Source organism: Coregonus lavaretus, assembly GCF_964263955.1.
Source record: "Coregonus lavaretus genome assembly, chromosome: 17".
In the NCBI taxonomy this organism is placed as follows: domain Eukaryota; kingdom Metazoa; phylum Chordata; class Actinopteri; order Salmoniformes; family Salmonidae; genus Coregonus; species Coregonus lavaretus.
Window position 1 is genome coordinate 18,426,991 of NC_140004.1, and position 14,654 is coordinate 18,441,644.

The 14,654-nt window shown below is 41.8% G+C and overlaps 1 protein-coding gene across 1 annotated transcript; it reads left to right on the plus strand.

The window, feature by feature from the left end:
- Positions 1 to 3,852: 3,852 nt before the first annotated feature.
- LOC311144883 (refilin-A-like) lies at positions 3,853 to 13,217 on the plus strand. Its single transcript, XM_084181051.1, has 4 exons — positions 3,853 to 4,135; positions 4,260 to 4,626; positions 10,047 to 10,156; positions 10,443 to 13,217. The coding sequence occupies exons 2-4, from the start codon at positions 4,414 to 4,416 to the stop codon at positions 10,774 to 10,776; spliced, it is 657 nt and encodes a 218-aa protein (XP_084037177.1). The 5' UTR covers positions 3,853 to 4,135; positions 4,260 to 4,413; the 3' UTR covers positions 10,777 to 13,217.
- Positions 13,218 to 14,654: the final 1,437 nt, after the last annotated feature.

A 14,654-nucleotide genomic window follows, 5' to 3' on the forward strand; every position in this document is an offset into this window, starting at 1 on the left:
GGCATTGGACACAGCACGCACAAAAATATGCTACCATCAATTTGCTTTGTTCCGCAGACATAATTTAGAATAAATATGTTTACAAGTCAGTTAAAACACATGGTTGTGAATATAACTATCAGATACTCTACTGTTCATACACAGGTCAAATACTCCTTTAAACACTCCCACACAGTCAGATACAGGATAGTGCACACTTGCAAACAACAAGCCAGCTCTGTGGGGTAGGTGTATGGTCAGGGCTGGATCTTCTCTACAGAGAGAAGGGGTGGGGGGAGTTTTGTTTATTTTTACAATATAGCCAATTTTGACTTTGCATGTGGCCCATCTAGCGGAAATCGCGCAGTTCTGCCTCAAGGATAAGACTCATCCCAATAAATGTCAACCTGCAGAGGACAGAGTATCCCAAGCCCGAAACTTCCAGCTCTGCCCAGGGGTCTCCAAACATTAAAACCTGATGCACTATCCAGAGCAGGGAGGTGCATTGTGAATCGGATGGTATATTTAGAAAGTGCCAGTGTCATCCCTCATGGAGTCAGTTTTAGATTACACTCTGACTACTGCTCCTCATACATCAATCTACTGTATTCACAACAAGCTCTCCGTTTCAGACTTCAACAAGTGGGTCAAACTGAGTGGATAGTGTGCAGCCACACCACACAGGCTCCACAGAACAGAGGTTCACACTGTTTGAACAATCGACTAGTGTTATGTGTACCTTGTGCGAAAAGCAAAGTCTAAAATGAACACCTGTATGTCCAGGATACACGGCTGGGTAGTCTGAAGAGAGAGACACGCTGTGTGTGTAGAAACCACAGTGACATCTCCACTGGTTGAAAACAACCTCCCTGTTAGCAGACTGAGCCAGGATGGCCTCGCAGTGATTTGTTTACATTGAGAGCTATTCCAGACAGTACATGCATGTGCACGCACACTCACACACACACAGGCACACAAACGTGTGTGCACACACACATACACACAAAATCAAATACACACTCAAATTCAAGCCTTTACTTGCTCTTCTTACAATTATTATTTTTGATTTCTCTGGTATTCTGTCTTTCTCACAAACGCACACACACTCACACACACACATTTCTAAAAACATGTTTTCACTCTATCATTAGAATTCAGGATGTAACACAACAAAATGTGGAATACGTCAATGAGTATGAATACTTTCTGAAGGCACTGTAGATGCACACACACACACACACACACCTGTACTGTGTTCCATTTCCACCTCCACACACCTGGCTTGGCACTGGGCTGTGAGCACAGACCAGCTCAGTGAGAGTGCTGCAGAGTGTGTGTGTGTGTGTGTGTGTGTGTGTGTGTGTGTGTGTGTGTGTGTGTGTGTGTGTGTGTGTGTGTGTGTGTGTGTGTGTGTGTGTGTGTGTGTGTGTGTGTGTGTGTGTGTGTGTGTGTGTGTGTGTGTGTGTGTGTGTGTGTGTTTAACTATACTTGTTAGTCCCCACAAGGTCAAATGCTATTTCTAGTGGGTTTAGGGTTAAGGTTAGAATTAGTGTTAGAGTTAGAATTAGCTTAAGGGTTAGGGTTAGGAACTAGGGTTAGTTTTAAGGTTAGGGTTAGGAGCTAGGGTTAGGGTTAAGGTTAGGGTTAGGGCTAAGGTTAAGGTTAAGGTTAAGGTTAAGGTTAGGGTTAGGGTTAGGGTAAGGGTACAGGTTAGGGTACGGGTTTGGGAAAATAGGATTTTGAATGGGACTGAATTGTTGTCCCCACAAGGTTAGTTGTACAAGCCAGGTGCCCAGCCAAGCCAAGTGTGTGGAGGTGGAACTGGAACACAGTACAGGTGTGTGTATGTGTGTGTGTGTGTGTGTGTGTGTGTGTGTGTGTGTGTGTGTGTGTGTGTGTGTGTGTGTGTGTGTGTGTGTGTGTGTGTGTGTGTGTGTGTGTGTGCCAGCGGCTGTGAGGTGGGGAGCAGGTTGTGAGTGATTGCCCTGAGAGCGCAGGAGGAGGGATGATGGAGCACACAGGGATGAATCACTAGCAGGCTGCCTGGTTTCATGGTTTCAATTGCCCCCTCCCTCCCTCCTTCTGTCAGAGACAAATGTCAAGCCCCCCCAGGGTTACCCCCATCCCACCCCCCGGTTCCCCGGTTTGAACCCAAGAGCAAAGGTCCTATCCTGTATCAAAAACTCCACTCCTGATTCTAGACCAAAACCACCCCCATACATACCTAAGTATGATGCCCACAAAACATGCTCATACTGTGTGCAACAAGATCTCATAGCTTCCCTTCATAAATTGACGTATTATGGATGAAAGTTTTTTTTTTTACTCATTAATTCTGCATGGTTACAGGGTTAACTCCGCATGATTACAGGGTTAAAACAGAAACAGCTCAAAGGGTTAAGTTTAGGTAATAATTCTGAGTGGTTAAGGTTAGGGCTATGGTTTGGGAAAGGCTTAAAAACAACACGCTGTTTCCATCAACTATCATCAAGTTTTCTCACGGCTTGCTAGAGCATTGTGAACTGTGTTGGCGCAGTAGTCAAAGCAGCGTTCTCCGGCTCCGAGCATCACGAGTTTGTGCCCAGTCCTGTGCAACGTGTAAAAAAATAAATAATATTAGGGGGTCTTTTCAAATGCCTGAAATTGCCATCTATTTCTAGTGATCAGGCTGCTGTGTCTTGGTGCATTATGGCTAATCTGTGTCAAATCTCTTCTGTAAACTTTGAAAAGCATGGAGATCACTGGGATGCGCTCTTCGAAACATGGAATACCTGTATGATGAAATGACGATGCCACAAAGACACACCTGACTACTCCCACAGCAAAGGCCACACTTCCTGCCACAGCTCTACTCCTTCACAGTCACACTAGAATGAAAACACCAATAAGCAAACAAGTTGATGTGTGCAAGCTTAACATTCATCCAATTAATTGTACATTAAAGATCTTAGACAACAAAGCAAAACACAGACATCATAGTTTTATAAGGACCCCAAAAACATCATGCATGATTTCCTGGCAATCTGCTGTAATCACCATGGAGAGCTGCTGAACCATCAAAGACACAATCAACTTCCCTACACACACACTCACTCCTCTGATGCTCTGCATTGTGTATTTATGGTCTGATTTCCCTTTTGGCAGGGTTGATGTTGGTAAGAGTAACTGTATGCCTATGCTGGGGGAACCTTCAACAAGGGTTCCATTCTTTATCCTGCTGGACTGTGAAGACTATCTTGACAGTTAGAGCTCTCAGCTCCATACTCATATAGTTACTGGGAGACATACAGCGCGACTCTTATCCAGAGCGACTTACAGTTAGTGAGTGCATACATTAATTTTTTATTTTTCATACTGGTCCCCGTGGGAATCGAACCCACAACCCTGGCGTTGCAAGCGCCATGCTCTACCAACTGAGCTACACGTGGCCACTATGATATAATATAACAACAACAGCCAAACAAACAACTCAATGTACCCATACATGATATGGTCACAAGAGTTTTGAGTGATAGTGCATTATACATTTTAAAGGCATGAAATTACCTTAACACAATTGATCAATTATTTTTGTAGTAAATTCCACTGCTTATTGTAGCCCATATGCTATTCACGACATTATCTCTCTATTGTATAGCTACCCTCACAATATTCCCGCTTTCCCTGAGTTACTGAGTTATGACAGTATTATAACACAGTATGCTATAATTGTGTAGTTAGTATCATTCAGACAGCCCCAACCAGCCTAGGAGGAGCAGTGAGGACGTACGTGCTCGCCCTGTCGGCTGTGTCTGGAACTGATCCAGATCATCAGGGCTGGATTGGCTCCAGGTGCAAAAATGCTGTCAGGCTCATTAAGAGGGACCTCTCCGAGATCCGGCTGTTCAGTTCAGCTCAGAGTAGAGCTCAAAACGGACAGATTACTACCAGATAGACTGCTGCGTTACAGTGAGCGAAAAATCATTTTGTGTTATGACTTCCATTTATCTTTGGCTCGATTACTGACTATAGAGCGACACTATAGAATTGCTGGTTAGTTGTCACGGAGTTTCTGGAGTTTACCTTTAGTTTCTCGTTTGTCAGAATTATTTGAGAGTATTTGTTTTGGCGAAAATACTGGTGGAGAAATCCGTTACCTGAGAATAACAAATCAAAGGTTTGTGAATTATAGGCCTAATACTGGCACAAAAAGACAAGATAAGTACGTGGCAAATTAAAGTTATGGTTTTATAATGGAATGGCAATATTCAAATATTATTTTGCAATTTGTTCTTTTTCAGAAATCCGCTTTAAACGAATAATTTTACCAGGGATTCCCCGTCTCCGAATGAAGGGATTTGTACGCATTTTGGGTTGCAGTCTTTCTAGAAAATTGGTTGACTCATCATCGTCTTGAGTGCCTTCGCCTGGTTTATGTTTTGAGCTCTCCCGGAAATGGTGGGACACCTACATTTACAAGCTATGGATGATAGTCTGAAAGGAAAGAATCGGGAGGGACTGCTTGACAGTCCGGATTCGGGACTCCCTCCGAGTCCAAGTCCGCCCTTCTATTCGCTGTCTCCAGGTCTGCTCGAGTCGCGCTCCGGGAGTTGTACGACGCTAGTCGAGAACCATGGATACTATAAAAAGGAGAGCAAAGGCAAACTGGTAAGCAACAGTTGAAAACAAAACAAAAATGAGTTTACAAGTGCCGCTGGCTCTGCGCATTGTGCACAATTCTGCATAAAAAGTAGACACAACCCCTGAATTTGTATGTTCAAGACCAGAGATAAATGCAGCTATCTACTCTGATGACTACTGTTAAACCATGTGTCAGTTGCTGTAACGGTCATGGACGTATGTCTATTACTGTTTTGTTTTGGACAGAAACATGCACTACCATATTGCCTACCTACTCCTAAACATCTGGTAGTCCTTTTACTGGAGGAATTCCACTGGTGCAACGCATAGGCCTAGACATTTTCTGATGCAGCATTATCTTTAGAAATCAAATAGCTTAAATGGATTATGACATGTCTTCACAGGAATATTGCTTGTATTCCTGAATCTCAAACAATTATAAACAAGTTGTTAAAGTTAATGGATCAATTATTGATAGGCCTTCCCTCAGATCACATATCTAGGAAACAAATGGGTTTTAACCATTTTTAAAGGACTGGGTGAAAGAGAACCAGAAATGAACTAGGTTTCTCTGCAGTAATGTGTTTGTCTGTAAAAATTGTCATCTGTAATAATTAACTTTCCACTGCAGAAAAGCGAAGCAGTGTTCAAAACACCCTGTTAATGTTTCATAAAAGGGATAAGCATCAACCTGTGTCCTTTCCAAGAAAAATAGAAATATCTCAGAAATATCAATTATATTGATATTTTCTTGTCTCTTGAGTGAATATTTAACAATATAGAGTCAAGGAGGAACGTTACAAAAGTCACAGAGGATGTCAAACATCTCTCTCTGTCTATCCCATTCATGATGGAATACTTTGTAAGTCAATGGCAGCCCAGGGTTGAAGTAACCCATAGAAACAAACATAAGTTTCATGTTTTATTAGTCGTATGTATGGGATACACCGTCCAATGAAATGCTTGCTTAGCAATGGAAATGGGAGAGGGGACAAAACAGTGTGATTGTGATTAGCTCCTTGTGTCTGTTGTGGTCTCATTACTCTCAGGTCAATCCACTCTAGTCGACCACACTGCTTCTACTCATACAGTATAAATACATTATAACCTGGCTGTACCTTCTCACGGCAGCCAATGCCAGATTGGAAACCAGACAGCCCGTATAGGCACATGCTTTGGCTTGAAATCCCCAACAAATAGATCTGGTGTGTCTAGTGCCTCACACTTGGGAAAGGGCACATTATGTTATTATACTGAACCAAAATATGAACGCAACATGCAACAATTTCAAAGATTTACTGAGTTACAGTTAATATAAGGAAATCAGTCAATTGAAATAAATAAATTAGGCCCTAATCTATGGATCTCACATGACTGGGAATACAGATATGCATCTGTTGGTCACAGATACCTTAAAAAAATAAAAGTAAGGGCGTAGATCAGAAAACCAGTTAGTATCTGGTGTGACCACCATTTTTCTCATGCAGCCCAACACATCTCCTTCGCATAGTGGCCTTTTACTGTTCCCAGCACAAGGTGCACCTGTGTAATGATCATGCTGTTTAATCAGCTTCTTAATATGCCACACCTGTCAGGTGGATGGATTATCTTGGCAAAGGAGAAATGCCCACTAACAGGGATGTAAACAAATTTGTACACAACATTTTAGAGAAGCTTTTTGTGCGTATGGAACATTTCTGGGATCTTTTATTTCAGCTCATGATACATGGGACCAACACTTTACATGTTGTGTTTATATTTTTGTCTGTGTATTTGATCAAGAAATGCAATTTGTGTAATGTTGGTTAAGAAGAATAACTTTCGTTTTATCAATCTTTTGCAATTATTTGAGTGAAGTGTAGTAATCCCATTGAGGAACAAAGGTTGATTCTATTAATAATAATTACCAAGGCACTCTTAATTTCACTGTCAAAGGAACATGTTCATACAGGTCTAGATGGCATTTTTATGTGCTTTTAGCCAGCAGCCAACTCCACATACAGTATATGGGAGTTGCGTGACACTGGTTTGTTGAGGCCTGAAAGGAGATATGGTTCTAATCCCCTGGATGTGGGGACTGGTGGAGCTCCCCTGCTTTGTGGTTTCTCCTCATAAAAGCAGCTTTGATAGGGGCTGATTCTGCTTTTGGTTCCAATACCTTTCATGGGATTGTGTGTATGTATGGAAAAAATCAACCCATTCCATTAGAAAAGGCTTTCAAAGCATTTTTATGTGAGTTTGGGCTGTTTGCGTTTATATACAGTATGTGCATGCTTGGCAGTGGCAGACATTCATGCACTTGCATAAACAGTTTTTTCGCAGTTCTAATCTTGTGGTGTTTTTGTATGCTACCTAAGAACAATCCCAAAGTTATATTTTGAGGCAAACAGGCTTGCAAGAGCAGTTGCAGGCTGTTGCATAAGAGTTTCATGACCTCTGTATTTGAATTTAAACACATGAATACACACACACTCACTAGGGTTGTCACGATACCAGTATCGCGATACTACAATACCTGATTTTCCATGGCAAAAAGGAAAACACAAGGCAGACTAAACTCTTTGTATCTGCTGTATCTAAAATATTGTGTGCTATAGCTTGGAAAATAAACATGTGATTCTGGGTGACAATGTAAGGCTGCTTGTTTCCAACAGGACTGTTTTAATCAATACATTTAGTCTGCTTCATGTTTTGTTTCCTTGCCACGATACCTCTGAGTATCACGATACTTGTATCGTGACAATACCCACACACACACACACACACACACACACACACACACTGTGTTGAAATGTAGTTATTTTGTGGTTACTACTAGACACTGAAGACACTGAACTTGACAAGTAGCACGTTTTCAACAGAGGGAATGACTAGCTCTTGTGCTGACAACTGTATCCCCTTGAGTAGACATTACCTTATTTCACAGTAAAACTCCTACATTATATTCTGGTTATTAGACTGTTATAGATCAATATGATTACTTTCCATCTCCCTGTCTCTTCATAACCACTTTGGTACCTGAGCTAACATGGTTTTTGGGGAGGCTGTAGATGAGTCCCTCTCATGGGTCAGTGTTCCAGCCCAGTCAAGGAGCTAAGTCAGGGCTATAACTATCAATGGATTAGAGTGTAGGACAGAAAGGAGACCCGTGTCATTAGGTTCTTATTCCAGATTTAGAGTTGATATTGATAGTGATGCTGGAGCTTGACAACGTCTACTCTCTCTACTCAGTCAGCAGTTTACTGTGTGATGATGATGGGCAGAGTTTTTCCTGACTCCAGGTCCTCGTGATCTACCTCAATTGTGTGAGAGTTGCACTTTGATTGTCTATTGTACAGTATGAAAATGTATGCACTCACTAACTGTAAGTCGCTCTGGATAAGAGGGTCTGCTAAATGACTAAAATGTTTTTAAAAAATGTATGTAGCCTGTACTTGGCTGCACACCACATTGACTGGGTGGGTAGAGTTGTGCTTCCGGGGAATGAGTTCCGTATGTGTGCTGGTGCTGCCTGGGTGCAGTAGATGGAGGGGCCCCTAGCCTGGACACTTTCAAAGGCTGCCAACACATTCATTCCCCTGGATAAACAGCCAGGATGCTGCTCCTGCCAGAGCACAGAAGACAAGTCAATCACACTCTTTTAATTTGATGATGCCACACTGTGCCAGCAGCACACAGTGTAAATTAATCAATTTACAGGGATTAACAGCAGTGAGGGTAGCATGGTTATTGGTTACACTAGCTCTCATCTGAGTGAGAGTTATATAGCCAGCAGAGATGAAGTGGGGGTACAGTACAGTGGGGGTACAGTACAGCCCTGAGTGAGGTTTTGTCTGGTGCTGATTTGGGGCTTTGGGTAAGACGAGAGCTGTGTGCGGCACAGTGATTTGGGCGGCACCTCTGCTGTGCCTTCGGCCTGTTCCGAGCTGTTAGGGAGAGGTGAGGTTGGAGAGACTTGCATCCAAACCTTAACATGTGACAACTTTGCTCTATCTACCCTTTTGTAATGAGAGAGAGAAAGAGGAGGAGAACGCGAGAGATGGCGGGAACAGAATGATATAGTTTAATCAGGACGTTTATGTATGGAGAGGTACCATAATTACACATAAAAGCATCAGTTTTACATCTTAAACTCTCAACAAAACGTGTATTGTCTGGATGGCATTATGACTAGATGGCATGTTGACTGGATGTCATGCGTGCCTCTGGGCTTAGACAGCAGCACTGTATAGAGTTGGCAAAGGATTTAGAATTTGCTAACTGATTCCAGAAGCGGTAGCTACAGTGTATGGCTTGGTGGCTCTGACTTTATTGGTCTCTAGGCAGATGGTGGGACAGGACAGTGGAGTCCCTATGCAGAGGCCTTCTCATAGCGTCTCTCTGTCAGAATGATGGGTGTAACAAGTTAACCAAGCCTGGAGCAGAGAAGAGATCTAACACTTACAAATAATCTACTAGATTGTATTTGACCCTCTGATTTCATGGTCTAACCAGGTTGTCATATCCTATGCTGTGTTCTACTGTAATGTATGTGAGACAAACTCTGAGATGCATACAGTACCCTAAGGTTGACAACACTGACTACAAGGCTCCATCCATTTACAGTCAATTGAAATCAAATGAACTTAAACATGTATGTGACCTCTCTGTGACAGGGGTTGTTCTATAGTGCAGACAGACAGTAGCCTCTCCTGTCTTGGACCACCATGTCTGCTGTTGGCTGGACTGGAGGCTCTCTGTGGGGTGATTTAGTGGAGGGGAGCAGAGCGGTTCTGATGGTTTGAGCAGGTGGAGCAGTGACAGTACCCAGGTCCAGGAGACACAGAGGCGGCAGGGACGCTCTCAGCTAGCCCCCTCAGTTACACAACATGCAGGCAGACATGCCGGCTGGCTGACTGGCTTTGTAAGTTCTTTCTGAAGCATACCACTAGGCTGCTGTGGGGGCTCAGTGAAAAGAGATTTACAGTGACTGTAACAAGTCATATTGCCTTGTTCCACTATGTAATTATCTGAATGAAAAAAGGAAGTGGTGTACTATTATTTTTGCTACTTGTTGTGTAGACACCAACTACTCTTTCTAGCCAGGCTTTGCTCATCTATTGTAGCTGTGTTGGGTGAATGCTAGGGGAGATAGCACAGAACTCCTCATGTGGGAGTTCCTGTCCTGTTATAGGTGTATTGAGAGCCTGCATCTTTGCCAGCTAAATAAACTGTTCTCTATATTAGGTAGAGAGCACTAATAGTGTATCAGTAGTGGGATCTCACAGGACAGTCTGTGATGACACCTACTCTTGCCTGTAGAATGGATTCTGCCAGCTCACTTCCCTCTTCAACATGTCAAGGACATTTCCCCTCACCGCCAGTAGGTTCATGTTTACACATTAAGGGGTAATGTGATGGATTTATAAGAATGGCCTCCCTAACCTCATACCTATATCCTCCCCTAGCTGCCGTACCTTCTCCTGAACTCAACGGGGACGGACCCGAGGGCACGCATGTACCCTGTCTTCTTTGGTGAGAGCATCGAGGTCAACCCCAAACCTGAAACGGAGATCAAGTAAGTGACCCTTCACCAAACCACTCAAATAATTACTTGCTATTAAACAAGCATTTACTGTAATTTTTATGGATTTATGTAATTTGGCTTTTTAATGTACAGGTTGATGCAGTAGGCTTTTTGAAGGCAGCTTTTCTCTACCCTACTCAGTATTCACCTCTTAACAGTGCCATCTAGTGATCAGCTTCTATACTATTTCCTGCCTAATCTATTACTTAATGTATTGCTCTTCAAAGTACTTTGGTGCTTCAACACTTAATCCCATGTTTTTGGTTCTACTCTCCAGGTGTAACTCTGAAGTAAAGTACGACTCAGACAGGCACTACCGGGACCAGGTGTACTGTGCTCCTGTTCCCACGGTGACTTCCTACAGCGAGATGGTGGTTGCCGTGCAGAACTGCACCTGGCGGCGCTACAAGTCCCAGGTGTACCTAGAGCCACGTCAGAGGCCCCTGCACTACCAAAGCACCACCATCGTGTACCCCAAACACGCCAAGAACACTTACCGTACCACGCTCAACTACAACGCTACGGGCTCCCAACGCTGGTTTGTCTCCACCGTCCAGCTGAAGTCCAGTGAGGACAGCAGCCCCTGCATTCTCTACGCTGAGGACCTCTAAACCTGATTTCAGACCTGACCTGCCTGGCTACTCCTACTGTTGTGGACTGGACACACAGAGGCAGTTGGACACACAGGAAGACTGATAGACTGACACACAGAGGGTGGTAATATTGCATAAGGGATATGTACATTTAAGTCATTTAGCAGATGCTCTTATCCAGAGCGACTTACAAATTGGTGCATATTGTAGGGGGAGTACATCAAATCACAAAGCCCTTTAAAGAGTTGTCCTTCATGTTCACTTGTCTTATGGAGCAGAGCGCTGCCAGTCTGTAGCCTCCTCCTCTCCAGGAACACCTCTGATAGTTGAGCATGACTCTTTGAGAGATTGATGGTACCATGTTATACATCTTGTTTGACTGTAAAGATTCATTATAGAAATGTACATATTCATGCTCTAAAGGAAACGTGAATCCACACAGACACATGCAAAGCAGCCTAATAGCTTGGTTGCACTTCTTTTAAAATGGTGTAAATTATGTGGGTATTCTGAAAAGAGGGGGAAACCGAAATGCAATACTTAGCAATTGAAAGATTGGACCAAAGATTTTGTTACAAAGAAGATTTCACCCTAGTAGTAAGTAATTTCTTTGTCACATCCTCATCAGACTCTCAAACACGACTCCTGCATTAGATCTACATCACAACACTGCATCTTTCTCATCCCAACAAGTGTCTTGAGGGTGTCATGAGCACATCATTGTCGTCTCTAAAAAGATGTCCAGTGACGTCAAACTCCTCTCTGCAGGTTTGCTGTCTTGCTTTGACAGACACCAAACCACATCTACATGACATAAGACATTAGTGACCTCAAACTCTAGAACTTGCCTTTTTAGTCTGATAGACACGGAGGTATTTTAAAGCTAGAATCCTTAATTGAAACAATAAAGTGGTCACTTTGTTTTGGTAAAAAGCTGAGAGTGGGCGTGGAGAAATGTAACCACTGTCAAATTCCTAGATAGAGCTATGGATGCAAGGACTGACTATAGTTGTAACCATGTTTTGAGGCTATACAGTGTTTACATTTACATTGTTTACAAACATTGGAGTAGAACAAGCTTGTATTTAGGGTTCTGATGGGGTATGACAGTTGAACCAAGCTCATGAGGCATTTCTAAGTTATATTCTTCAAGAATCAATGGGTGTATATATAATTAATTTAAAAGTCCAAAAATTGATGTAGCAACTAATGATTCTAGCTTTAAAGGAAAATATCACATTATCCATGCTGTTTTCTACAACAAATCAGAAATGGAGTCTAAGGAGGCACCTTCAACAGCAGGCAGAGAGTCAAGGTTTCTGTTATAGAATGCCTCTGGTGAAGGAGATGCTTGTTGTCGCTGCCATAACTACAAGTCAACCTGCCAGTTGGAAATGCCAACGTTGGATCCAGAGAGGAGGAGGGAGCAGAGCTAACCAGTTAATACTGTGACTGGCTGGGCAAACCTGAGGAACATTGCTATTTTTAGACATTGCCAGCTCTAGCCTCTGATGTCCAGGTTGTTTGGCAGACTAGTAAACACGACCATAAAAATCCCAACACGTTACTCTCTCCAGCACACTGTTGTTATATACAGGATAGTGAAATGGGTGGCTTAGATTTATTCACAGCTGTCAGGTGTTGTTGTAGGAAAATAATATAGATTCTTATTTGTATTAAGAATTGTGTGATCTCGCTCACAACCTTTTTTGTTTGTCTTATATATATGGATTATGGATCCTGGTAAATATTGAACCGTGTATTATGAATTCAGATCTCTTACCTCCATTGTTTTTTAGATCTCTACTTTTTTGAAAATGTGTATTTTCTATTTTAATTTACATCTAGAGCTACTTTTGTAATGAAAAAATTTAGTTAATGTAGGTGTTTGAAAATGGACAAAGAAAGGTGTGTTTTATACACTAAAGAATATGGACAGAAGAAAGTGAGAGAAAGTGAAGAGGCTCTGTTGTTTTGGGAGACTTTCTTGAGGATCAAGATGTTCTGAATATTGAGGATACTGTAACAGTTACAAGTGCAACAGCAACTTATAATACTGATGGTTTGAACCATAGGTATTACAGTGGCTGGTACAGAAAGAGACTGTTCAATGGAAAGATTGCTGTGGATTTCTGTGATGTGCAGGAGGTATGTGAGAAGTCATGAATTATAAGTTTGAGGTGATGAAAGTCTAAGGCTTTCAAAGCATTTGGTTGTTTTGTCTAAGATACTTTCTAATTATTGATGTTAGTGTTTCCTAACGGTTGATTTTGTTCTTGTAAAATACTTTCCTGTTGTATATGTGGCATCGAGGCACTTCATAATTCTCTTTATATTTTTGTATATTTCTCGTGTCAATCATCTTTTTTGTTTTGGACAAGAGAAAATAATTGTATTAAATAAAAATCTTTAATTGAATAAGAATCTTTAATTGAATAAAAGACAAAATACCAAAACCCAAACTGCACTATGGTCACTTGTATTTTACTTTCAGTATATTAAAAGATCCTAAAAGCCTGGAACACAAAGCTGCAGTATTGACAAACTAACTTTAATTCACAACAGAATTCCCACGGCACGTCCGAAGTTAAAGAGAGGGCCAGGAACAAACAATGCATACAGCTCTATTATTAAAGATTGGCCATTATTTTCATTCCATCTTCACCACAAAGGAAAGGAATATCATTTCTCCAGCAGCAGTACAGGAAAATGGAAGTTCCCCAGACGTAACGCGCCAGGGCTGGAACATAATTTTAATAATTTGTACACTGCAAATTGACCACAACTAAGCCCAAAAATGGATTGTATTTGATAATAATAATAATTTCATACCTTGATTAGATTGAGACACGATCACGTCTCGTTTTTTATTCATGGCAATACTTGGGATAAGATTTCCTAAATTAAACATTTCTTGCTGAATTCCTGGTGATTTTAGTCGTTTTTTACCGTAAACAAGTAACTCGAGCATTATTCCGTCCCATGAATCCATCCTATTAATATCCTAAATATCCAAGTGATACTAAAATAACAGCAGCTCTGCCTCTCCCCATTAGCATAGGGCACGTAGAAGGGTTTGGGTGTGTGCCTCAGAGTCCCATGGTCTCCTCAGTAGCACAAATCCATCAGCACCTCCTCCCTCACTCTGAAGCTCATAGCACCGGACAGGATTAAGATGCCACACAGGAGCTGTGACTGGGGCTTGGGCCCAACCAAGACTTTACAACTAAAGGCTCTGCTCTCAGTTGTTCCTCTAGCTACACTGCAGTCAGTGGTGAAATTGTAGGTAGTCCCAGCAGAGAGGGATAAACGTGGCAACATTATAGTAGTTGGTATCATCTATTTAGAAATAAATATATGGCTCTGGTATAATCCAAAAGTGCTCCATATAAGAATTGACTACTATTCTCCCAGTAATCACATGGGTTGAAGTCCATGATGGTCAACCTTTTGTCCCTAAAAGGAGGAACAAATTCATGTTAGTCACCTTCAAGAGGTTACTAGAGTTCACTCTTACCCCCTGGGGATTCATCGTTTATTAACTAGGAGTCATCCATGATTCACCAAACGATATTTTCAAAGAAAAGGCTAAGTACTTTAACCATACAGTGCATTCGGAAAGTATTCAGACCTCTTCCCTTTTTCCACATTTTGTTCCCTTACAGGCTTATTCTAAAATTGATTAAATTATTTTTTCCCCCTCATCAATCTACACACAATACCCCATAATGACAAAGCGAAAACAGGTTTTAAGACAAAAAATAAAAAACAGAAATACCTTATTTACATAAGTATTCAGACCCTTTGCTATGAGACTCGAAATTGAGCTCAAGCGCATCCTGTTTCAATTGATCATCCTTGAGATGTTTCTACAACTTGAGTGGAGTCCACCTGTG

What these genes read in the sequence shown, in the direction of transcription:
- LOC311144883 (XM_084181051.1), top strand. Translation starts at nt 4,414, where the DNA reads ATGGTGGGACACCTACATTTACAAGCTATGGATGATAGTCTGAAAGGA. An exon ending in AGGAGAGCAAAGGCAAACTG is followed by an intron (nt 4,627 to 10,046) that starts GTAAGCAACAGT and finishes ATCCTCCCCTAG; the next exon opens with CTGCCGTACCTTCTCCTGAA. An exon ending in AAACCTGAAACGGAGATCAA is followed by an intron (nt 10,157 to 10,442) that starts GTAAGTGACCCT and finishes TCTACTCTCCAG; the next exon opens with GTGTAACTCTGAAGTAAAGT.